Source organism: Manacus candei, unplaced genomic scaffold (genome assembly GCF_025592945.1).
Source record: "Manacus candei isolate 608988 ecotype Guabito, Panama unplaced genomic scaffold, ASM2559294v1 h1tg000018l, whole genome shotgun sequence".
Taxonomy (NCBI): Eukaryota; Metazoa; Chordata; class Aves; order Passeriformes; family Pipridae; genus Manacus; species Manacus candei.
In genome coordinates, this window is record NW_026138066.1 from 2,656,585 (window position 1) to 2,682,644 (window position 26,060).

General features: G+C 35.4%; 1 protein-coding gene across 8 annotated transcripts in view; it reads left to right on the forward strand.

The window, feature by feature from the left end:
- The window catches only part of APAF1 (apoptotic peptidase activating factor 1), a 44,918-nt gene that overhangs the window by 4,443 nt on the left and 14,415 nt on the right, over window positions 1–26,060 (forward strand). For 4 of the 8 annotated variants that reach the window (XR_007904117.1, XM_051784799.1, XM_051784800.1 and 1 more), the window contains exons 6-26: window positions 2,642–2,754; window positions 3,233–3,364; window positions 3,762–4,000; window positions 4,542–4,709; window positions 5,546–5,677; window positions 8,039–8,152; window positions 8,738–8,916; window positions 10,075–10,201; window positions 12,170–12,295; window positions 12,923–13,054; window positions 15,243–15,368; window positions 16,415–16,576; window positions 16,844–16,972; window positions 17,729–17,854; window positions 18,728–18,847; window positions 20,544–20,669; window positions 20,944–21,069; window positions 22,501–22,620; window positions 22,949–23,074; window positions 23,846–23,971; window positions 24,405–24,551. Coding sequence is in view for 6 of the 8 variants with exons in the window: in XM_051784799.1 (XP_051640759.1) it covers window positions 2,642–2,754; window positions 3,233–3,364; window positions 3,762–4,000; window positions 4,542–4,709; window positions 5,546–5,677; window positions 8,039–8,152; window positions 8,738–8,916; window positions 10,075–10,201; window positions 12,170–12,295; window positions 12,923–13,054; window positions 15,243–15,368; window positions 16,415–16,576; window positions 16,844–16,972; window positions 17,729–17,854; window positions 18,728–18,847; window positions 20,544–20,669; window positions 20,944–21,069; window positions 22,501–22,620; window positions 22,949–23,074; window positions 23,846–23,971; window positions 24,405–24,551 (2,896 nt within the window). In the remaining 2 variants the exon portion in view is untranslated. The other 4 variants (XM_051784801.1, XR_007904118.1, XM_051784803.1 and 1 more) reach the window with 4 other exon arrangements.

Here is a 26,060-nt window from a genome sequence, read left to right on the forward strand (position 1 = left end):
AAAGCAGGTTTTCATGATGTGATCACTTACCACTGAGAAAGCAGTTTCTTTCAAACTTCAGGGAAAGTGACCTGATTTAATTAAGCAACATCTCAGTCATTGCACAGCTTTTTTCATCTTTGAGCAATAGTTTTTTTTACTTTTGGGGATTTCATTAGTCTCTGGGAAAATCTGTACTAAAGTAAACAAGCCTGCACCTCAATGAGATATCTTGGGAATAATACTCCAATCTTGTATCTTTATAGATGACATAGAGTAGAATACTGGCATTTCTGTACAGAAAAAAAAAAAAAGCTTTTTCTTGTGAAGAAAAGATGTGAAAAATATCGCCAGGTCTTCCACAAGAAATCTTTCTTTTTTTTTTCCTTGTGGAAATCTTATATGAAAAGTTCAAACTGCACTTTCAGCTGAAAGTAGACTTTTTCGTGAAATATGCAAAGTGGTTGTTTTCATTGACACATTTCCATTGTTATTTCTTGTTTATTAACAAACAAACCAAAACTCCTGAATACAGAAGAATTTGGATGTTTAATTTGTGCACAACATCACAGTGGGCATGGGAGGAAGTAGAAGGAAATGTACTGGGGAGTGAAGTTCATAAGGTGCAAGTGTGTTGAAAACCAGGCTTCACTCTTTCTGCATCTGGTGGAGGAGCTTGCTCTGCACTGGAATTCTCTTCGGTGACAAAAAGTCACTTTAACTATTTCTGGATTCAAATAGTCAACCCAGGATATCTCTTGGGAATAAAGTACTAGGCAAAGGATTCACATTGTGAATCCATTATGTTTCTTGGGATTAAAGAATTAGTCAAATGAAGAAATTGAAACTATGATATACTTTAAAGTAAGAAATTACAGAATTTAATCTCCTGTCATTATTGCCACAGGGGTTTGTGTTTGTCTGCTTAGGGTGGTTTTTTTGTTTGCTTTGGTTTTTCTTTGTTTATTTTCTTTTTTTAAATAATCCTAATTAGGATTTAAGACTTGTTGGTGTGGTTGGAGGAGAAAATCACTGGTGCCAAAATACTGGGAGGACTTTGAAGTGTTCAGATTAATTAAAAACATAAAATCAGACCAGCATGAAATTCATGCCACCCAGCATATTTTCAAGTGTGAAAGTGCTGCAAAATGAGTCATTTATGGCTGTGACGGTATTCTTTGATTTATCAAAAGGATATTAATAGTGGAGTTGTATAAAAATGAGATGGGGTATCCAAGACTTAAATGCAACTTTCAAAATGGGGTATGATGTGTATGCATTTCTCTAAGAAAGATCAGATCCTCATTTATAAGCTTCGATGGCACAAGCACCATTTAGCTGAACAAAAATGCGGAAGTCTTGGCACGCTTCAGTGGGAATTGGACAACTTAACCAATAACTAGTGTAGCAGAAAATTCCAGAAAAAAAAAGGCAGTAAGTATAAACAATTTGTAAGATTAGGTTTCAATAATTAACCTCACTGAGTGCAAATAACTGGCATTTCTTTTCATACGTCTACTTTTGACTTTTTGCTCTCTTGGAACAAACCTTTTAAAATCGACTTTCAGTAACTTCTTTGTCATATATAGGTGGGTGTAGGGAAATCTACTATAAATTATTTTGGTGAAATTCGATGTATTAACCTGCAAATGTGGCTAGCCAGAGGATTTGAATGTGTAGTCACTAAAAAATGTTGTTTCTGTAAAAATAACCTCATCATCCAAGACAATTCCTTCACAAGAGGTTCTTTCCAAAGATACAAGAATAAAACTAAAAACTCTTCAGTCAAAAGGAAACTGAAATGCCTTCTCCCACAAAACTTATCACTAGCCTGTGTCAAGCAGAGTTGTTATCTAGTCGTGTACAACTCTTTTCTGCCTGGTGACTTGAAAAACAGAGTAAATATTTCTATTTTTCCTGGCATCTCTTAATGGAAATATTTCTCAAAACTTTGTTGTTCGCACTTCAGTTGTAACTATAGAATAATAAATGGTAAAAACTTACTTTTTTGAGATACCTGCATTCAACTTCTTGTACAGTGCTTAATCACAGAATCATCAAGGTTAAGAGAGACCTTCAAGATCATCTAATCCAACCATTAACCCAGCACCACTATAATGACCCGTAAACCTTATCCCCAGGTGCCACATTCAGATGCTTCTTGAACACTTTCGGAGACAATAACTCCACCACTTCCTTGGGCAACTTATTCCAATGCCTAACCACCCTTTCATTGAATTTTTTTTTTCTAATATCTAATCTGAACCTCCCCTAGTGCAATAGAAGGCCATTTCCTCTTGTCTTTCCACTTGAGGCAAGGAGAAGAGGCTGACCCCTACCTCACGAAAAACTCCTTTTAGGTTACAGAGAGCAATAAGGTTTCCCCCTGAGCCTCCTTTTCTCCAAACTAAACAACCCCAGTTCCTTCAGCTGCTCCTCATAGAACCTATTTTTTAGGCCCTTTACCAGCTTCATTACCCTCCTCTGGACATGCTCTGAAGATATTTTATGTATTAATGTAAAAAAAAATTGTGCAATGTAAAAAAAAATTGTGCAGTGATACATTGTAAGTTCTGAAAATGTTCTTTCATTACTAAAATGCAATACTTTATTTTAGCACTAGTAGTTAATATGAAATCTGCAATATTTCTTCTTGCACTAGGTCTCTTTTGGTCCTGGATGACATTTGGGATTCCTGGGTACTAAAAGCATTCGATAATCAATGTCAGGTTCTTATCACCAGCAGGGACAGGAGCGTAACAGATGCTGTGGCTGGTAAGGAACAGTTTCCTCTTCTGCACCACAGATTTTGTGTATATGTGTGTATACAATTTGTTCTTGTGAATTTTTAAAAGAATCTAGTAGAATCTCTGTTGGTCAATTTGTGGCGAAGTTTTAGAATTCTGCTCTGTAAGACTTTATGCTGTTTGTGAAGTAAGACTTATATGTTATCCTGAAAGTTAAATGTTTGCATTGAAGTGTGACAATGACGTTGTTAACCTGATTATCTCTACACTGTTGAGTAGTCACTGCCCATAAGGCATTTGTAATTATTATAGTCTTTTTTTTGTTTTGCTGATGCAAACTGATTCTGATAAGTAGAATTTATGCTCTTCTTAGTGTTAAGCCTATAAAATACTATGCAAAAAATCATGAACCAGGTCCTTTGCTCCCAGTTTTACTTGGAAAATTCCTTCAATTTCCATGGGATTTTTTACATTCTTTTAACTTTTTTCCATGTTTCTGTGTCTAGGCAATAAATTTGAGGTTCATGTGGAGAGTGGACTAGCACATGAGAAAGGACTGGAGATTTTATCCCTATTTGTGAATATGAAAATATCAGAACTGCCAGAACAAGCTAACTCCCTTGTAAGAGAATGCAAAGGTATACTGGTCGCTCTTCAACATATCATTTATCACTGAATGGATTTTTTAATTCTAGATTTAGACTTACAAACAGAAGAGGGAACATCCTTTAATATTGTATACCTTAAGTAAAACACAAGTGCTTGTCAAGTGTTTTTTGGGTTTTTTTAAGCAAAATAGGATTGTCCCATGTTGATTTTCAAGTATTTTTCTTCAGCGTATTTTCCTCGTGCGCTACAATTGCACTTAACTTTCGTGAGTTTGCAGATGTCTACATGGATTACATGTTTTGTTTGTCCTCCACAACTCAAGAATTTGATAAATGTGTTGGGAAAATTACCTGATTTACTCAATGACTTGACTGTCAGCTCATGTTCCTTGAAAAGCTCTAAAATTGATTTAATCTTTTCCTTCAGGTTCCCCTCTTGTGATATCCTTGATAGGTGCATTATTACGAGACTTCCCTAGTCGTTGGGAATACTATCTCAGACAGCTGCAGAATAAGCAGTTTAAAAGAATAAGAAAATCTTCTTCTTATGATTACGAAGCCCTTGATGAAGCAATGTCCATAAGTGTTGAGCAACTAAATGACAATTACAAAGACTACTACAGAGACCTCTCTATTCTCCCAAAAGATGTTAAAGTACCTACTAAGGTAATAATAGAAGAAATCTTGTCAGTTTTAGTGAGATACAAGCAACAACTTTAAAGAATTCATAAAATTTACAATTGTCATGTGTCACTTGTGCTGTGTGTAACTTAACAGTAATTGCTAGATTAGGTAGATTTGGTCCATTACTGTATCATGACTTGTATTGTTAGTAGTGAAACTAAAAAAATCATAACTGAATAAATGTATTCATAATGTTTAATGTGCATTCCGCATATGACTCTTTAAGTAGGTTTAAAATGGAAGGTTTAAAAACTGTTAAGTGAAATTTGTCTCCTTTAAGAAAAATATATGATCACCATAAATCAGCGCAAATAGATAAAAGACAGGATAACTTGTAGTATCTGTCCTGTGGTTTGGTATGAAAGAATTGGTGATTTATTGAATTGATTACTATTTGTAATATGTCTATATTTGTTAGTATACACTTTTTTGTCAGTTAATTGGTAGCCTTTTATGATATTCATAAGTCATATTATGACTTAGTTCTCATTCTTTTCTCTGTTACTGTGTTAATATGTTTTAGGTTCTCTGTATTCTTTGGGATATGGAAACTGAAGAAGTTGAAGATATACTGCAGGAATTTGTTAACAAATCACTCTTGTTCTGTGATCGTAATGGGAAGTCATTCCATTATTATTTACACGATCTTCAACTTGACTTTCTCACAGAGAAGAATCGCAACCAACTTCAGGTAGCATATTGATGAATCTGCTTACTTTTAACTTTACTCTTCAAAACTGAGTACTCTTCAGAAAATGTTGTGTTGTTAAATGATATCCCGAGTAGTTTCATAGAATAGTCCGTGATGCAGTTCAGCTTAATGCTGATTAATTACAAATACTTATTTTCAGCTTGAAACTATGGAATGATTTCATGATGGTTCCATTTGGACCTAGGAGACTAAACTGAGAGAAGACTATATCCATTATTTCTCTATCAGATGATTCCAGCAGGAGATGTAATGTGCCACTGCTGATTCCAAAGGCATAAAGACCCTACCAGAATAGGAGGTTCTTTCTTTAATGCAGAAAAGTGCTTTTTTACTTCCTTTTTTCAATTTAAGGCAATACCTGCAGGGAGAGGACATAGAAATTGGGACCAGAAAATTTCGGTTCTGAAGGACAAGGCAGAAAGAGTAGATATGAAGAAAAAGCAAGTTTTTAGCCTTGCTTCAGAGCGACGTATATAAGGGTCCTTTTTTGTTGGCTACCCACATTTAATGTGAAGAGAGATTTGATAGCTATTATCAATCTGAGAAGGAAGGTTAACAGCTTTCTTTTCTGCCTTTTAATATCCAGAGAATGTTTCTGGAGAAGTCTTAAGGAGTAAATTAGGTAGGGTCTACAATTTGGAAAGGTAAGCTTTTTTTATTTCATTTCTTGACATATTGTGATTGAGAAATGATATTATTATTCCTTAATAATATTTAAAATATAATCTTAATAATACTTATAATTCCTCAATACTGAAACTAACCCATACGTTGGTATAGATTTAACTGAAACTGTGTTTTTCTTCACATTACAGGAGCTACATAGAAACATAGTAAATCAGTACAAGAAATATTACAAACTGAAGATGCCTGTTCCATCCCAAGAGGACTGCATGTACTGGTATAACTTCCTAGCATATCACATGGCTGGTGCCAACATGCAGCAGGTGGGTTCTGTCAAGTGTCCTCTGTTTCCCTTTTTAACCCACTCTTACCTCTGCTTTTCCCTCTAGGCCTTTTCCCACTTCAGCCTCTCTTCCCTTAGGCCTTTGTGCATCTAGATGAACACTCAGCATAGAGTCTTTAGGAGACCTACTGATAATCACTGTCCATTACAAAACCTGTTTTATTTCTACCCTTTGTATCTTGTCTTTTCGTTTGAGAAGATTTCTTATTTTATATATTAATAGCTTGTATTTTCTTTTTCCTATTTTAAGAAGCTTTGATAAGAGATCTTCTCTAAACCTTTTTGAACACCTAAACTCACTTTATTGTATGACAATACAAGTAAATTGATTCAGTCAGAGAATTTTATCAATTAGTTACCTTTTTCTTCGGAAGTCTTGTTAGTTTTTTTCCTCTTACGTCATGCGGATTTGCATGTAAAAATTCATTAGCTGATTTCAATAGCCAAAAAACAATGCATCAAGAAGTAGATGGGCAAATCTCTTGTTCCCAAGATTGCCTTGGCATCTTTAAAAAACTTTGTCATTTTGCTACCTACTGTACTGTAGATTTTCAGCTAGAATAAGATGCGAATCATGCAGAAGTATTAAAAATTCAGTAGTCTCACTTGAATTTGAGTCTCAAATGCATTGAATAGCATTTGATAGTGGTTGCTGATTGCTTTATTTCACATGTACTCAAACCTTTTCAGTTGACCTTCTTTCAAGATGGTTCATCTGACTCATCATATAATACACTTTGTGGATTTATATCTTACTAGAACCTTCATAATTAGTGTGGGCTACAAATCTTGTTTTTCTGGATCATATTTATTTAATTATCCTAATTTCTTTAACTTCAGTGTGTTTTAAAAATGTTTTTATTAGCAGCCTTTCTACATTTTGTAGAATTAGCTTCTGAGTTCTTTAGCCTGACTCATTATGACTGTATGCTTCCTAGAGTTTGCATTCTATGTACCGCTTATTTCTCATTATTTAGGCATGATTTCAATTTGTTGGGAGGCTAATAAAGCTGGGAGGTATTATTTTCCTTTGTTTAACCATGATAATATTTTAATCCTTGTGGTATTTACTGTCTTTAAATTGAAATATACTTAGAGCCTGTGCAGTGTTGTCTCTAAGCAGTTTTTCTGATTCAAACAAGTATGTTTTTTTTAAAAGAAAGACTTTTTTAAGTACATTAATAGCAAGAGGAGGTCTAAAGGAAACATTGGGCCAATACTTGTTGAAGATGGTCATCTAACTAATAGGGATAAAGTGTAAGCATTCAATGTTGGGGTTTTTTTGTCTCAATCTTTAACAATACTGACAGACTTTGGGCTGCCCAGCCCTCTGGATTGGAGGAACATGAGTCTGGGTACAGTGACTTTTCGTTTGTGGACACCGAGGTTGTAAGTAACTGGCTGTATCAGCTGAATATTCACAAGTCCATAGTGCCTGATCTGATACAACCAAGAGCACAAAGGATGTTATGGCAAGACTCCTCCTGATCATCTGCCAATGGTTTTATGAGTTTGGGGAGGTCCCAGTCTGAGGGGGCAACCTTGCTGCTCTCAACAGCTTCCTGAGCAGGGGAAGTGCAGAGGGAGGTTCTGAGCTCCTACTCTCTGGTACCCAGTGATAGGAACTGAGGGAATGGTGCAAAGCTGCACCCGGAGAGGGTTAGACTGGACATTAGGAAGCATTTCTTTACCAAGAGGGTGGTCAAATACTGGAACAGGCTTCCTAAAGAGGTGGGCAATGCCCCAGGCCTGTCAGTGTTTGAGTCATTTGGACAATGCCCTTAATAACATGCTTTAGCTGTCAGTCAGGCTAGATGATCATAGTAAGTCCCTACCGACTGAAATTTTCTATTCTATTCTAATAATTCCATTTGCAGTTTCAGATCACCTTTTTAAGTAGTCTTCTCATTTTTGAGTGAAATGCAGCTATAACAAATTTTTTGCTTTTGTTCAAATTCAGCTTCTCTTAGGAAGATCAACAATCACTATTAGCAATGATCTTTACTAGATTGGACTAGAAGAAGCTTTTTCAGAGTTGTATCTTAAACCAGGTTTTGTGTGCTACAAGTCAAGAATTGCTTTGTACTCCCATTCCTTCTCTGAGTAACTGTATCAAAGAGCAGTCCTTTGCATTAAAATAACAAACTTAGCCTTCTATAACACAGAATTTTCATATCCAATTAAATAAGATGCAGGAAACAGGGAATTGCTTGTTTCCAACTAGAGACAGTTATACCAGGGCATATTAAATACCTCATGTATTTCCTGTCCTTTTCTTTTTCCCCTAAGTAGATTCTATTGTGAAACTTATGTTCTGAACTTAAATTTATATTTCTTGTAGGAGCTCCGTGATCTTATGTTTTCTTTAGATTGGATTAAAGCTAAAACAGAATTAGTGGGGCCTGCTCATCTGATTCATGAATATGTAGAATATAGTTCAATCCTGGATCAAAAGGTATGATACTAAAAGGTAAATGATCAGTCTGTTCCAAATATATTTCTCTATTTTGTAATTGCATTTTGTTGGATATATGTATATATGGCAGGTGTATAGAAAGCTTAAAAAACTGAAGCACAAAGCCAATACTAAATTAAATTTTAACTTGGAGAAGATAAAAAAGAAGGAAACTTTCAGTTTCAGTTTTAACTTCAGTGTGTAAGTGATTGGCCATGGAACTCAGTAACCAAAATGATCAATACCTAATGGTGGGTACATAAGGTACTCTGCTTTTGAGGAGGTGTAGAATTATGTTAGCCACTTGGAATAGTCTTTGTGATATTTCACACTGACTGCTTCTTGAATAAATCGTTGTTGCCAATATTCTTTATTTGAAAAATAAGGAGATTATGCTTTCCTGAGTAGGATAATGTAATATTTCAGTCTATTGTATGTACTTGCTAATAGAACTAAATATAAAAATAGAGCTAAGTGCTTCTGTGAGAGTATTTACTGTGTAGAAATTTAAAAAGGCAAAGGGCACTTAGGAAATAAATACTAAGATAAATCTATGTTATCAAATATTATCTGCTCTGTACTTAGGATAGCACAGTTCGTGAGAACTTCCAGGAATTTCTCTCTTTAAATGGGCACCTTCTTGGACGACAACCATTTCCTGACATTATACAGCTGGGTCTTTGCCAGCCAGAGACATCAGAGGTATATCAACAAGCCAAGCTACATGCTCAAAGAGAAACAGGAACTTTTTATTTGGAGTGGATGTAAGTAGATGCAGTCCATCTGCTATGCTGATCCCTTGATCCAAGGAAATCATTTGATGTACAACTAAATACAACATATGGCTAATAAAAGGACCTTTGTAACAACTGATAAGGTTTTTTTCTGGGGAAAGAAAGTGAAATAATTTTCAAGAACCCTGGATATGTAGGGCCACAAATTAGTAATAATTACACAGAAATAAATATAGTAATATATTTACATCTGAATTCGATTATTGTTCTTTTAAATAACTATACAAAGATGAAAACATGATACTTTGAAACTTCTTTAAATGCTTTTTTTAAAAGTTAGAATTGTAGTGCAAGTGTTGGGTATGTTACAGTATGTTTTTAGGTTTTATAGTAAAATGTACAGCTTAAGAAAGGAGAACATTTGTGCTAACTTGCAAAGTTTTTGAAAATAGTGAGGTGGAAAATACTTTATAATCTCTACGCAATCTTGAAATTTCCCCTATTTAAGTAATTCTTTGCTGTTATTGTGGTTTTGGAAGTTGTTTAAGGAAAAAATATACATATCTAAACATTTTACCAGCATTGTCCAATAGTCATCTGACCATGTAACTCTCTTAGATTCTTCTGTTTGATGTTTCTGTTCTGATATTTGTAGTACTTGGTGGTCACAAAACAGAGTGACTCTGTATCAAGCAATTATAGTAATAGCCCGGCAGGTTAGTCTTTTCTTTGAATGCTTGGTTATTTAATTTAGCACAGCTAGCAGAATTCTAAGAAAACTGCTTGGAAGATGCACAGTTCAGAAGAACTGATCCCCAGTCAGTTTAAGGTTTTCACCTTGGATATGGGAGACATGCTGAACATGACTGAAATCAACAGAATAGAGATAGATGTTTTGGTCATTCATCACCAAAAGTCGTCTTATTACAGTGACAGCTTTCTGTATTAAGACCTAGCTAAACAGGATGATTATGATAAAAAACTCTGAGTGTTGGAATTTATTTTTCCCTTATTACTTCAGCATGAAAGCTGAGAGGTAAGATAGAGTGCGTTGGTTGGTTGGTTGGTTGTGATAAAGCTTGGCTGCTCAAGATATGTGGAAAAGTGTTAATCGTTTTAGAGAGGATTTTGAATAGTACAAAGGCACTAGAAATCCTACTCATCTAAATCAATTGTCTCACCCTGTAGGAATAAAAAATCCTTGAAAAACCTCTACCGTCTCGTTGTTCGTCCACATAGAGATGCAGTTTACCATGCCTGCTTTTCTAAGGATAGACAAAGAATAGCATCATGTGGAGCAGATAAAACACTTCAGGTAAGATACCTATGCATGAGTGAAAAGAGATGCTGTGTACCATATTGATAACATTTGTTAACAGTCCTGTTGCTTTTTTTTTTTGATGTTATGTGGAAATATTTGGATCTGGACCATAATTGGAGACAAATGATTGAAAAGGATATATTATTGCATAAACATCAAGTTGCATGTTTGGAAGAGTGAGCATTATCTTCTAGTTCAAAAGCCAAACGGTGTGATTTTAGGGTTTATACCCTTACTACTGTAATACGTGAATGTGATATGCCTTTTAATGATATGGAAAAACTCACAGCCTAAGTAATGCACCCCAGCTTGTTTAATATTTGCTTGCAAAAAGTGTTATTTCCAGTCACAGTAGACCTTCTACAGTACTGAGAAGCAGTAAGATATTTTAGTTACAGTTTTACTGTTTATATAAGATGGTAATGGACATTATGCCTCTTTGGTGCTTAATTAATAAAATGTCTTATGCAAAAGAAATATATCTGTGGAGAAAACCCCTGAAGTTGAAGACAGTATTAGATTGGAAACGGGCCCAAAGTGCTTAGGAAGCAGATTAGAGGAGACAGAGAGGAAAATGACTAATATAAATTTGCCAGCAGTCTGCCTGCAGGGGAGTCAGCCAGCTCTCGAGAGAACTAGCAATCAGCCAGCCAGTAACCTGGTAAAGTATCCATATTCCAGACAGCTAAAGGTAAGGGAAAAGAACAACTTCTCTGCAAACCTTCGGTATTGTTTTGGATGCTTGAGAAGTTGAATACTAAAGCAGTAATATCACTGGTGCTTAGTTGCTGTTCATTTGGCTATTTAGTGTGTTATTGGTCCTTTTAATTTCTTTATTTTATTTGCTGGCTTCTACAGTATTATGATCATGGCATCCACTTAAGGAGATGTCTGGCGAATGTACTCATGCTGTGCTGAAGTTGCTGTGCTGAAGTTACTGTGCTGGGCTTCTGTACTTAATAGCCTCATTATTGACACTGCAGATTGCTTATTTTTATCTTCATTTTCTACCCAAAAACCCCCTGTGGATTGTGATTGCATTTAAACTAAACTCTTGTTGAAGAAGTAATAGGAAAATTGGTGATAATCCTTTTTTCATTGTTTAACTTCGAACTTATTCACGTTTTTTTCTAATCATGACCTAAACTTTTCAGTTTTCAAAGCTACTTAAACAATTGCTAGATTAAGAGCAGATATTCTGCAGAACTTATTGTGAATGTAGATTTCCTGTTACTTCAGTATTTATGTTCTTATTTGAACAAATACGAACTGTTTCATTGTCATTTACATACCCGTTCAATAAGAAAGTAAAGGAAAAAACAGGGATTTCACAATTGTAGTATACTGAACAGTGCTGTAAAGAACACCTTGTGATTTGTTTTAATAATTAAGAATATTTAACCTAAGATGGAAAGGGAGACGTGATTTTCCCCCTGACTCACCCCACATTTGTAAATCTCAGAATTTGGGGAAATTTATTAGTATGTGACACTTTTCCCCAACTGTCGTTTCATTTCCCTTATTTTTGGGGTTTTTTTCCTCAAATTGTGAATTGCTGATGAAATTCGTACTTTCCACAGAAGAACATCACATACATTTAAAACTGGAATTTTTAGTTTTGGGAATAATTTAGATTTTGTTAATAGATAGTGTTTTGCAGTTACTGTTAAGAAATACTGTGAAAGGACATGGCTCTGGGCTTAAAGAGTGAGGATAGAACAGAAATATTTTTAAGTATCAGTTTTCACTACTTCTCTCCCTAACAATTTCTATCATCCTTGCAAAATTAAAACTCAAATATTTTTGTAGTTATGTTACTGTCCCTGAAAATATGAATGCTTTCAAAAGTAAACCAATTTTTTGAAGAGTTTACATAAAGAGAGCTATTTGAGATAAAAACCCCTTATATTTGTGCTTTAAAATTACATGCAAGTTATAAGGTTTTATTGTTTCTTGTTATAGGTGTTTAAAGCAGAAAGTGGAGAGAGACTCCTGGAGATAAATGCCCATGATGATGAAATACTTTGTTGCGCTTTCTCTGCAGATGGTGAATTTGTAGCAACTTGTTCAAGTGATAAAAAAGTGAAGGTAAGGGAATGCGGAGCAGGCAATTTTTTTTTCAAACTAATAATTCTAATTTCTGTTTAACCAATTCAGACAGAGCAGATTCTTAAGACTGAAGGTGTTTTAAACTGTCTTAAATCTTACATGGATAATTCAGTACTTGACAAACAGAAAAGTCCCACTTGTTACATATGCAAATGTAAAATAAATATGCTTAATGTTACCATCATACTTGCAGCTAGTACCACTTATTTTACTTGTATTATGAGATATAATTCTTTTTAACTAGAACATAATGTTTGAGTCCAATCTTATTCGTAACGTGAGATGAATCTGTCCATAATACCCTTTTTAATGTTTTTTCTGTTACCTGTGAAATATTTGGTATTTTTAATTCCTTTTTATTGTAGCCAAATCTTGGTGAAATTCCAGTATTTATCAGATTGTAGTCTGAATTATGACCTTTCCCCTCATAACTTCTTGTTTCTTTTTGCAGATGTATATTCTTTCTCTTTATCTTCAAAACATTTTTGAGGTGTTATTAAGAGTGTTTTAGGCCTTTATCTGTATTGAAGTACACTTTCCAGGTTTTTTTAAATTAATTACCTTAAATTTATGTAAAAGTCTTTTTCATCCTTCAATTCTGTCTAGATCTGGAATTCGAGAACAGGCCAGTGTAGGCGTGTGTACGAAGAACACTCAGAGCAGGTCAATTGCTGCCAGTTCAACAACAGAAGTGGTCAGTATCTTCTAGCCACCTGCTCAAATGACACTTTCATCAAAGTAAGTGGAAAAGGTTGAGATGATTCTCATGCTGCTTGTCATAACAGGATAATTATTGATGTATAAGTATATCCAAACACTGTAAATTAATGGGTTTTTTTAATGAGCCTGGTAGAAGAGAGATGGCAACTGATTAAGAGTACTGACTACAGCTCTGTAGTCAGATTTCAAAAAGGCAGAATAGGAGCAAAGGAGAATGGGCAAGTCCTCTGTTGGTAGGGTATGAAGGTGAGGGCTTTGGCAAGACAGAGGGTGGAATGGGAATGGGAGTGAAATACCTAATTAAAAACAATATAATTAAAAACGAAGGCAGAAATTTAAGTTGGGAAACATTAATAATGTAAAAAACTGGATGCTGAAAGATTAGACGGGGAAAAAAAGTGTTAAGTGTAACAGGGACATTTTTTGATTAAATTTACTGGGCATAGTACAGAGATGAACATGGAAGCCAGCAAAATAATAATCAGTACAGAGTTTCGTCAAGTTAACTGTTGGTCTTCAGTGTCTGGACTGGGAGACAGTACGTATACACAGAAAGAGCAGAAGCTGGGCAATTTAAGTCTGCATCTGAGGGAAAGGGGAAACCAGAAGAATCAGTAAAATCTAGACACTGGCAAATAAGGAGTGCAATTTCACAGTACAAATAGGCAAATAATTTCATTAGCTGGCACCAGAGATGCCCTGGCAGTATATTCTTGCCTTTGAGGCAATGCATGTACTTACCTTGTTCTGCGGTTGTATGATTCATGGAGCCAGCTCTGTAAAACCCTCTGCTGGGATTGGTTTTCTGCCTGTTTGGGTCCCTGTAGTGACACTATTACCTAGTCCCAATGCAAGAGAATTGTTGGAAGTAGATGGCAAGGCGGGAGATTTTCGGGGTGTGAGGGGGAAACAACTATCACTTCCAGCTGTAACGTGCAGTTGTGAAGTCTCATCTGAAGAGTTCTTGCAAGACTTTGTGTCTGTGTGAACTGGAGGTCAAATACAGTTATGATCTGATGTCAAGGTGGAAAGAAGAGGCTTTTGTGCTGATCTCCTGAATGTCTCAGGAGATGCATTTACTGCCTGAGTCTGCCACCTTATAACAGGTAGATTTAGAAGAGACTTGTTTAGAATTACTATTTTTATAATGTTTATGTGGTTAAAATTTTAAAGAATTTGACACTTACATGAGTAACGAATAACAGATTTGAAGTATGCACAATAATTTTTAGAGAACACTGTGCAAGTGAACTGTTCTTGTTTTGAGCTCTTTCTTGAATGCTCAGTTGCATTCTTTTTTTCTTTTTCTTTTTTGATATAAATAGGAGAAAGGAAGTGTGGGCTATAGACTTGGAAATCAGTGCATGTGAGAAGGGTGGAGAGCAGAAGCCCTAAACAAAAAAAACATATAAAATTTTTTTAACTTTGTTAGTATGGATGCGACAAGTCTGATTTTCAGACTATTCAAGACTAACTTGAGTGTTTCACTTTTGTTAATATGCATAAGCTACATAATTATGAACTTCAGAGTTGAAAAGAGAAAGCTTTTTGCTCGGTCTGGAGAAGAGGAGACCAAAGGGAGACCTCATTGCAGTCTGCAGCTTCCTTGTGAGGGGAAGAGGAGGGGCAGGCATTGATCTCTTCTCTGTGGTGACCAGTGATAGGACCCAAGGGAATGACCTGAAGTTGTGTCAGGGGAGGTTTAGACTGGATATTGGAAAGAAGTTCTTCTCCCAGAGGGTGGTTGGGCACTGGAACAGGCTCCCCAGGGAAGTGATCACAGCACCAAGGCTGACTGAGTTCAAGAAGCATTTGGATGATACTCTTGGGCATATGGTGTGACTTTTGAGGGTGGTCCTGTGCAGGGCTAAGGATTGGACTTGATTATCCACGTGGGTCCCTTCCAACTCAGCATATTTTGCAACTTTGCACTGTTCAAGGGCCTTGTCTGCACTGTACAGTGCAGTTTTAACTAGATCTGTGTAATTCTGATGTTAATAGTTTTCATGCATGTTAGCAGATGGAGGTGAGCTGTGGGGTAGCCCGGGGCATAGCATCCAGTCCATGAGCATGTGGGTAAAACTAAGAAAAAAGAAATGAAATTGATGTTTTGATTGCCAGCATAGGATTTTGAGAAGAGCATGAACGATCTGTCTTTATGTAATTCATTAATATGATGATATTTACATGTTTATTTCTCTTGCAGCTTTGGGATGTGAATGAAAAGTATTGTAGAAATACGATGATAGGTCATGAAAATTCTGTCAATCACTGTAGATTTTCACCAAATGATAAATATGTTGCTAGCTGCTCAACAGATGGAACAGTAAAGGTACACAGTGTATTTTTAAATCAACTGTTTGTTTTGATGATGGATGGGGGTATTTTTGTATAAAATGCAAAGAAAATTTTGTGTCTGCATGATAAGCTTTAATGAATCAAGTCCTGAAAGAGTTGGTCCTATTTGTAATGCAGGATTTTTAAATGGCTTGTCCAGTACCAAGAAAAGAAAGTTGGCTGCCTGTAGTTTTGAAGAAATATTATGTAGCCTCATTTTGAATACTTTTTCCCCTAATGCACTTTATTAAGAAAGCTTGAGGGGAGAGTGAAATCTATTTTAATAGAAATAGTAGTAAGTTTTCAGATTAATTGAAAGTTCTGTCATCTCTGAAAATGATCAGGAGACATAGAAGTTAAAAGCAATTTTTATGTGCTGTTGTCATGTATGCACTAGAAGAGAACTGAACACAACTTATGTGTTTTTCTGAGAATGTATTATTGTTATTGCCTTTGGTTGCAACAGAACTGTGCTATTTCAGAACTGCAATTCTTAAAACACTGTTATGTTTCTGTGTAGTTGCTAAATCAGGAAAGGAGGATTGCTGTAGCTGTTGTTCAGAAGGAAAAGTGTGGTTGAAGGGGTCAGAAATATTCAGTAGATTTTTGGTAGGTTCTTCAGTGAAATTAAGGTGCAAAGCTAGATGTATACCAGATTTCTCATGGTGAGGGGACTGTTTATATAGAGTTACAAGGCAGATATTATTTTTGGGTTTATTCTTTTGCTAAGTAGAAGTTGAGACAGCATTGTACCTGGAATAATATGATGGAAAAAGCCAAGGAGAGGGTTCTGCTACAGCATAATCCTCTTTTTTTTGTGGTTTGTTTGGGGTTTTTTTCTTCTTTTTTTTTGTCAAACCACTTGGACTTGTGAATATTCTAATGCTATTTATTGACTGGGGAAAGTAGCAAGGGGCTTTTCGTGTATAGTGTTCCCTACCCCTCTCTTTTCCTAGAAGTGATTGTGAGTTAGCTCTCCCCTGTTGTATTCTGCACCTACATCAGTGAAAAGAGATTTCATTTTTTTCCTGTTTATTGCAGCTTTGGGCAGCATGCTCAGGAAATGAACTGAAAAGTATTGAGATAAAAGATTTCTTCAAAAATGTAGATGAGCAACCAGATGACGTGGAGGTTTTAGTAAAATGTTGCTCTTGGTCCAGAAATGGTGACATGATTTTGGTAGTAGCCAAAAATAAGCTTTTGGTAAGTACCTCACTGTAATAATTATTTGGAGGTAGTATATTACAACATAGGTAGAAATTACAGTTACTGATGAAATTCCAGGCTATTAAGGTGTTTCAGAGAGAGGGCGTGTGATTTCAAGTGTGTGTAAAAATATGTCGGCAACAAACTCGTGACTGAGATAAATACTTCCTAAATTCAAGAATGTACACTGTTGTGCACATAAGCTATTTGTTGATAGTGAAGTCATTCAGACTGGGTACCAACTATTTTACTATGTGTTCACAGCTTTTTGATACTGAAACATGTGATTTGTTAACGCAAGTCATCGTCAGTCATCACAGTACGATCCAATACTGTGACTTTTGTCCTGGTGATGAGTTAGTAGCAGTTGCTTTGTCTCACTGTTCTGTTGAGGTAAGCAATTGTCTTTGCTGCAGTATACAAGGAAAGACTACTTGTAATTTTAAAATGTTACATTTGTCTTAAGAGTTTTTTGTATGCAGAGATAAAACAAATGTAGGTACTTTAGCAGGCTTTCGATGTGCTTCATTCTGTAATTTTTATTTGCTTCTCCAGTGTAAAGTATCAGCTGGGAAATAACGTTTTGAAGTTACATGTTCATTTTGGACAATGGAACTTATATATAAATTTATATAAAAAGACTAGTGTACTAAATGTATCCAAAGTTACTGTTGTCACTCTCAGGAGTATTGTTTAACTCAAACCAAACCAAACCCTCTCTCCTTCTATATGCTGGTACAGACTGTGGCAACTCAATTAAAAGGAAGGAAACATCTAGAATAACTTTGGGACTAGCAAGGCTAGAGTAAGTCCATACAGCTATCAGGTTTGGGGTTGGTTTGAGGTAATTGTTGTTGTTTGGGGTTTTTTGGTTTAGCAATCTATATGGCCAAGTTGAACTTCTGGTTTTTTATACTGTGATTTTTTTCTATTCTTTTGGTTTTACCCCTTGTCTTTCAAAATTATAGCAGTCAAAGAGGCTGCGGATTCAATTTTCCTGACCATTGAAATGTGATAAGTGAGCACAGTTCTTGTTACACCTGTTTCAGAATGAGAATTAAGAAAATACTAGAAGACATAGTAATTAAGTGTACTTGCACTGTTTTTCCTGTAAATGCAATCTAAATCCATGCTGTATTTTTACTGTAGTTATGGAATATTAAATCTCTGTCAAAAGTGGCGTATTGCAGGGGACACATGAGCTGGGTTCACTGTGTGACATTTTCGCCAGATGGATCTTTATTTCTGACATCATCTGATGACCAGACAATACGCGTAAGATGACTTCTTTCTGTTTTGAAATACGTTAATTTTATTTATATATATACATATAAATAAAATAAAATTGTTAGTTTAAGGAATTTTTTTATTATAAAATTATATATCTTATAAAATAAGTAAAACACACTTATGTATTTTGTATGCTTATAACCAATAGAAATTTAAGTATTTGTATTAAAATAATTTACATATACAGTAAAACAAGCTGACTTTTTTACTTTATTTACTGTTTATCTAAATTTCTTCTGTGTCTAGATGATTTTTTTTAAGTCTGGTGGCTCTTCAAGAGTAATTATAACCTTCTATTTTGTTTTACATTTTATCTGAATCAGGAATTGTGAAGTTTTTTGTGGATCCTAGCAGACTTGATAATAGTTTCGTTGTTAGATATATTTGCATGTTAATATTTAGGATAGAGTTCTGTAATTCTGATGTCTCATTAAAACCCTGGGAAAGTAGAACTGTAGTTTACCATGGTAACCTTTCCCTTTCTCTCAAATTAACACATACATTTTTGAAATTTTGAAAGCAGTTAAGTATAGAAATATCTACTTGGTATTTTTCGTAATTGGATTTCAATGCTGCTCTTTGGATTAGAAAACTTTGGACTTCATAGCTAAGACTCTAAATACAGAGGAGTCTCATAGTCATCCTGAAAAAAAAAGTCCTATTTCATCTGTTGGAATCTCTATAGTAATTGCATAACTTTCCCTAGTATCAAAAATAGCGGAAGCAAGATTTTCACTGTTTTAAAAAAATCAGTGTTATGTCCAAAGTTATAAGCCTTTGGTTTACAGGTACTCCTACTCAGCACGTTTTATATCTAATTCTTTAATAAAGCTAATGAAATACTATGTTCTTCAACAGATCTGGGAAACAAAGAAAGTGTGCAAGTCTTCTGATGATGTGCTGAAAAGTGAACTAGATGTTGTATTTCACAATGGTGAAGTGATGATTTTAGCAATTTATAATCAGAAGCATTTACAAGTAAGCTGTATTTCTCAATATGTTAGTACATTTGAATGTTATCTGCAAATCTTGCTAGGAAACCAAGGAAGTACTGAAAGAGCTGCTTGTTCATGTGTTTCAGCAGTTGAATCCGTAGCAGATGACTCAATGTTTGATAACATCTTTATATCTCGAAACTCTGCCTAGTTTAGTAAGTGAAAAATGGAGTTTGGGGGGAAATTTCTACACTAATGTTGAAACTGAAAGTGGATGCAGAGAAACAAAACTCATCTCCCTTCGTGACCAGTGATATTATGGGCCCTCCAGGTGGCTTAGATGTGCAGAGCAACGTGTAACGTGTAGCACCTATAGACCAGGTGTAGCACCTATAGACCAGGTGTTACACAGCACATCAGAATCCCTGTGTAATAGCTGAGGGAATTGTCTCAAATTGGGGCAATGACAGGTGTGAGCCCAGGACTGCCTATAGCCTCAGATTAGTGCTGAAGAAAATAGTAACAGTGAGTACAGTCTTATTACTGTGGGCCCCCCCACACCAAGTGCTAAGTACAGCAACATCCAAAATATATTTTTCCATTCCGTGATAGCAAGTGCATGCACACCACCCTTTTTTAAATCATGATTCTCTAACATATCAAATAAAGTCAGTTAATAGGATTTTCATCTGCTGCAATGAAGGACTGAGAGAAACCACAGCAAATGGAGTTATACCTGCTTATGTGCAGGAGCAGTTTAGGACATTTGATACTTTTTAATCTTCCTGAATTGTAACATCTGTAGCAACTACTGTGTAATTGTGTAGTCTGGCTCTCATTTGAATTAGTAGACCTTATCTATATGTTTATAAATAGTGTATTTCTGTTCTAATTTTACTTGAACCATTTCCTAGAGAAAGACGGTACTTAGATTCTCTGCCCTAAATACAATATTCTGACAACTTGTAGACAGCAGTCATGAGAGAAGTCTGCAGTGTAGAAAGGCAATAGATTTTTTTATCCTTGCACAAGAAGAAAAATTGACTGAAAAGACAGATTGCACGTGTACTGTGATTTAACAGTGTACCTGCTATCACATAATCTCAAAGTTTTTCTTGCAACCATGTTTTACCTTTTGTAATTTATTGTCTCTCAGAACTGGAGTCTTACTCACCTTTTGATGTGCAATATGTTCATTTTTAAACATTCATTCACACTGATAGCTTTTTAAACTATGTTTGTAGATTACTGTATTCTAAAGATCCCCCCTGCCCCCCGGGGAATTGATTTGAGGACAATACTGAGTTGAGATTTGGTGTATTGTGTGTGCTAGTAAGTTTAAAGTCATGCTTACAGGATGCACTTAAAGTATTTTATGCTCCATTTGACATGGGCTGTTAAATCTAGCTGGCAAGGCAAATTTGAGCATGAAGCTTGCTATATGGCTTTTGGAATTTGGGAGTAGCATTTTGAGTTACTGTTTCCTGTAGTCAGACAAACTTTAAAAAGCCTTCTAATACTGAGATGAATTTCCTTCTGCAAACTTGTCCTGTTCAGAGAACATTGTGTGGAAATAGTTACACTGACCTTCAAGGCAAGTGGTTTATGAGAGTAACTGATTCTTTTAATTTTAAGTTTCTAATTTATGCACTGTTCCCTTTGGCATTCTTAGCTCTGTGTTTTAATTTATTTAAGTTTAAATTTTAAAATATTGTAATAATTAACTTCCTATCTTACAGCTTATCAATGGAAATACAGACAATGTTATTATGCAGACAGCAGTCCAAGAATCCCCCATTTCCTGCTGTTGCTTAAGTGAAGATCTTAAATTTGCGGCTTTTGGACAGGAAAGTGGAACAATAAAGGTATTAAATCCTAAATTTGATTTTAACAATAGTAGAAAAACACTCTTCTTGGTGCTTTTTAAATATATGTCACTTGAATGACTTTGTACAATGATGTTCTTCAATGTAGTAATTCAAAGCTAATAACTAAGCTAATGGGAATTTTTAGTTGTTCTAATCCAATGACTGAGAATCATGTATTTTCAGTCTCATGTTATTTAAAAAAGAATTTGCATGTTTGTGTTTTCCTCAAGTACGTAAAATAGGTAGAGTTATTGCATTCTTCATTTTAAAGGTACTACAGTTGTCAGATGGGAAAGTTCTGAAGTCCTGGGAGGCCTACAGGACATCCGTGCAGCATTGTCAATTCACATCTGATTGTCAGACTCTCATTTCAAGTGCTCATGATTCCGTTCTACAGGTTTGGAAGATATTTAAAAAGATCATGTTGTAACTTACTGAAAGTAAAGAGCTTTTATACTGTACACAATGTAAACTCAGTAAATTATTACTGTATTCTCTATTGCTCCATGCAAGAGAGTGTAGAAACTGTAGCCTTTATTTATACCTTATGTGAGGGTGAATATTAGATTTTCTGTTTTTACTGCTGTGGATGATAGAAAAGCACCAACTGCTTTGAGAAGAGTAAAAGGAACATTAATTGTCAAACAAGACAACTCAACAGTTCTGAAGTGAGGGTTTGGGATGTGAGCCAGAGCTGGCTGCATGTGGTAGATCTGTCAAGTGGGCTTGTTTATACTCTCTTAGGGAATGAGGTAAAAAGTCTGGTCTCAGAGCAGGCTTATGTGCTCACCTAGTCCAGTAGAGTGCTGAATACAGATAATACTAGAAATAGAGTGACTGCACTAATGTAGTCTCAAATTAGTAACCTCTGCCTCTCAACAAGGTAGCTTGGCTTCGGAGATGCATTCTGATGTGTCTACGTTAGCATTTTAGCTCACCTCAGGGATGCACTTCTGAACATCCTTGTCATTTTATGCTTACTGTGCTTTAGTTTGTGCTTCAGATCAGCTGCAGCATGCTGATGGGATTCCTAAACTGGAGCACGTGGTCCGGCTACTAATGAGCATTCAGTCCTTACAACCAAACTTGAGTTTCTCCAGAACACAAATGGGTGCTGGTCCTCAGCTTTAGGATCCTTCTCTCAGGCTTAACGTGGGAAGCTTTTCTGCTGAGTCCTCAGCTCCCTCTTGTGGGCAGCACCTCAGTTAAACCTCCCGGACTGTCACCTGAACGCAGCTGCTTTCTGTTCACTCTTTGCAGCAGGAAACCTATCAATTTGAAAACTATTAAATCATTGTCATTTAAAACAAATTGATGCTTAATAGCTCCTGTAAAACAAAATTACGCTCATTTTTAAGTGAATAGTTGAATTAAAAATACAAGTGTCATTTTGCTATAAAAATGCAAAGCAAAATGGCATTTCATTAGAAATGCCCATTAAACATATTAAAGAAAGTTAACTTAAGTATGCAAAATATGAGGTCTGCCAGACAAAATAAGTCTATTTGTTGCAATAATCAAAGGTTTATTGGTTTGCTTTTTCTTTTTAAATTACCAGTGAATTTTAAGGATCAAATTCACTTTGAAAATCAGATAATATGTGTATTATGGGGACTGTCTCATAACTTGACTAATAAATTCTGTGGCACCCTCAATCTTCAGCATTTCTACTATGGATCTCTTCGATATCTAACATTTTAATTAATTGCCACCACCATAAGAACTTTTTATTAGTCATATGATATAAAAATCAATCAGTTGGTTTATTCTTCTTAACTTATGTTTGTTGTTACAATTTTTAAAAAAAATATTTTGTTTTTATAACTAGGTATGGAATTGGCAGTTGAGTGAACATATGTTTCTAAGAGGGCACATGGAAGCAATCAAGGATTTTAGACTTCTGGAATATTCAAAACTTCTCTCTTGGTCATTTGATGGAACTGTTAAGGTAAGTAAAGGGATGTGAATTGACAAATCACATCAAATATGTTTTACTTTCTCTTGTAACATTTGGTATTTCCTGCACTTTGTGGGAATTTTATTGATTTGATCATAAAGTGTAAGCTGAGTTTAGAGACAAAGTTTTGAATTTTCTTTTTAGTAAGATTTACACTGTTGTTGTATTTTAACTATAGCAGTAAGTATAATAAAGTGTTGACCATATTAGAACTAGCTAACTGAGTTTTGTCTCTTACATATCATTGTGTACGATGCAAGTGTTTTAACCTTTTTACTGTGTTACAACAGTAACCTGTTTTTCCTGTATATTTGATTAGGTTTGGAATATCACTACTGGAAACCTAGAAAAAGATTTTTCTTGTCATGGAGGTGCTGTTCTTTCCTGTGCTGTTTCACCTGATGGTAGTAAATTTTCATCTACTTCTGCTGACAAAACTGCAAAGGTTGGTTACCTTCTGTACAAAGATAAAAATGATGCCTTATTTGTCCTGAAATGTAATTTATATTTTTTATTTTGAGATAACTAGTGATTATTCAAGTTATCCTGTTGTATTTCTAGTATTAAATTTCTTGTATCCATCATGTTTCTAAAGCTGTTACAGTCACTCACAATTGATCTTGGATATAACTTGAAGCTGTCCTAGTGGCTTATGTACAAATAAAATGCATGTTTAGTGCACAATTTTGTGCAGAACACTTTGTTTATTTCTCTGTATTGATTTGTTGATAGCCTGACATTCTTAATTTGTAAAGTTATGAAAAATCTCTGAAACTTCCAGAAAAGTGCTGTCAATAGGTTCTGGTATTCCTGTTCTGAAGTCAGGTGCACAAAGCAGTGGACTGGGGCTGCCCCATTATATTCTAAAAGCATTCTATTAGATTTTTAAAATGTAACTTTAAATTGATTGATAAATCCTGTTTCTATGAACAGTGTTAAACTTCCTTGTGAACAAATTGGGTTCATTAAAAAGTATGTTCCAAGGAAAGATATATACTTGCAGTCATTCAGTAATTTGTAGCAAGCACATTCTTGTGTGATTCAGATAATAAAAAGAAAACTAGACTACAGTAAAATGCATTTACATACATGCACACACTTATATGCATATATATGAAAAGTCTTATGTATATTTGAATGCTAATGCCTTTTAGAAAGAGGTCGTAATTAGTTTTGAACTTGTCTTTTTCACTCCTCTGTAATGTTTTCCATTTAGATATGGAGCTTTGAAAGCTCATCTGTTCTTCATGAGCTGAAAGGTCATGAAGCCTGTGTGCGGTGCTGTACTTTCTCTCCTAATAACAAGTTATTGGCCACTGGAGATGACAAAGGAGAAATAAGGGTACTTCTCTAATCTTGATGTTTACTTTAATTCAGTTGATATTCAGCTCACAGACAGAAAAGTTCTTATAGTTTGTGTTCTGCATGTCTAATTTGTTGGCATTGTGGTGAACCTTGGAGGTTGAAAATAACAAAGTTTGTCACTTGAGGCAGTAGTTTGTAAACAAATTGATAGATTTATGTGCCATGAATAATAAGGAACCAATTCACATGATTTACTAATAATTCTACTGTGAATCGCATGTGTGATTAAATCCTCCATATATGATACAGTTCTAAGAGGAGAATTCTTTTTTTGATTATTTTGTCACTTCAAGGAGAATGCATATTTACAAGAGGTTTTTTTAATATAGAAAAATACTTTTCAGATATCCTTATTTTAGTTTTTTTTCTTGTTAAGTTTATTTATTTGCATAATCTTCCTTCTCTTTTAGATTTGGGACATTTTAGCAGGTACATTACTTCACTTCTGCTCCCCAGTTACTGTAGATGAAGGAGAACCAACTCACGGGGGTTGGGTAACAGACCTCTCGTTTTCTCCTGACAGTAAAATGCTTGTGTCATCTGGAGGCTATCTTAAGGTAAGCCTTGAAATAATAAAATATCCTAACATACCAAATTAAATGGGAACACACTGTAAATTCTAAAGGAAAATGAAGACTAATTCAAAGAAACAAATCTGGAACATTTCACTTAACACAGAGCTGCTTCAATTTCACTTCTTTCCTTCTCATATCTGCAAGTCCTCTGAAAAGGTCTCTTAAGAATTCAGGCTTGTTTTCAAACTCTCTCATTGGTTCAGGCATCTACCAGGCATATGTCCTCTGGGAAGGGGAAGAGTTGGCCTTTCTTTCAGTCTGTGAATGGTTCTTCGTAATTGTGAATTTCTCATGAGGTTTTTTGTTGTTCTTTTCCCCCTCATGTAATAGCCAATACCAGTTATTAGAAACTCTGTGTGTATGTGAGGTGACAGGGGGTGAAGTTCTCACCTCAGAGTGATGAAGTTTAGTTTATTGTTGCTCCGTGTCTAGCTGTTGGACATGCTATCAGACTAATTCTTTGAAGTCAGTCAGTAATCATTTAACAAAGACAGTTGAATTTTCTAACTTAGCTTTGAAAACATCTTCTAATGTTCATTTCATATTAAAGAACAAGACATACTTTCTGTTTCTAGCTTCCTCCCCATTTTGTCTTGTGGTTATGCAGTATGGTGTTGTGATGCTTCTTGGAGTGTAGAATTGTTTAGGATGTTAGGGACTTCTGGAACTCATCTAGTCCAGCCCCTTGTTAGAATTAGTTTGCAGAGTTAGGTAAAGTTGTTTAGGGCCTTGCCCCATCAAATATTGTTCCCCAATCCAACAGGGTCACCTCTGGGTCCTGAAAGCAGAGTCTGACTCTGTCATCTCTAACCCTCTTTTTAGTAGTTGAAGACAGCAGTTAACCACCTACATAAATTCAGTGCTCTGTTTCTCTTCTATGGCATCTGTTCTAGGTGTCCAGCCATCTCAATGACCATTGGGCTGGACAGACTGGGCTGGATGTGTATGATGTGCCTGAAAACACACAGCCATTTTGTAGGGAGATGCTAGTCAGTGAAATTCTAGAACATTTCAGAAGTCTGGGTCCCTAAAAACTGGACTGAGTTGTACTGTAGAGTTATGTGGACGATACCTTTAAACAAATGAGTCATCTTAGTCATAGATAAGGTGTATCCAGATGTGAACCGTTAAACTTGCTGTGTGAGTGGTACCCCCTGGCACAGCACCTGATCATTTATTCACCAATAAAGGTTCAGGAGCTAATTAAGATCCATTTTTTGTTTGGTTGGTTTTTTCTTTCTTTTTTTGGGTGTCTTCATCAAATAGCAGCCACTGTAGGGACAGTGTTTTTAATCAGAACATTATAGCTGTGTAGTTGCAAATCTGTATTATGCACACAACTGTAATGTTACATATTTCATGAGATGAGTAAGCTAAAAACTAGTAATACCATCTGCTTTTCTAGATGATCAAAGCTGATGGTAATCTGTTGTGATATTTTGCTGCTTCAGTCAAAATCTGCAAGAATAGAGGGTAGACTTCTTATTGGCA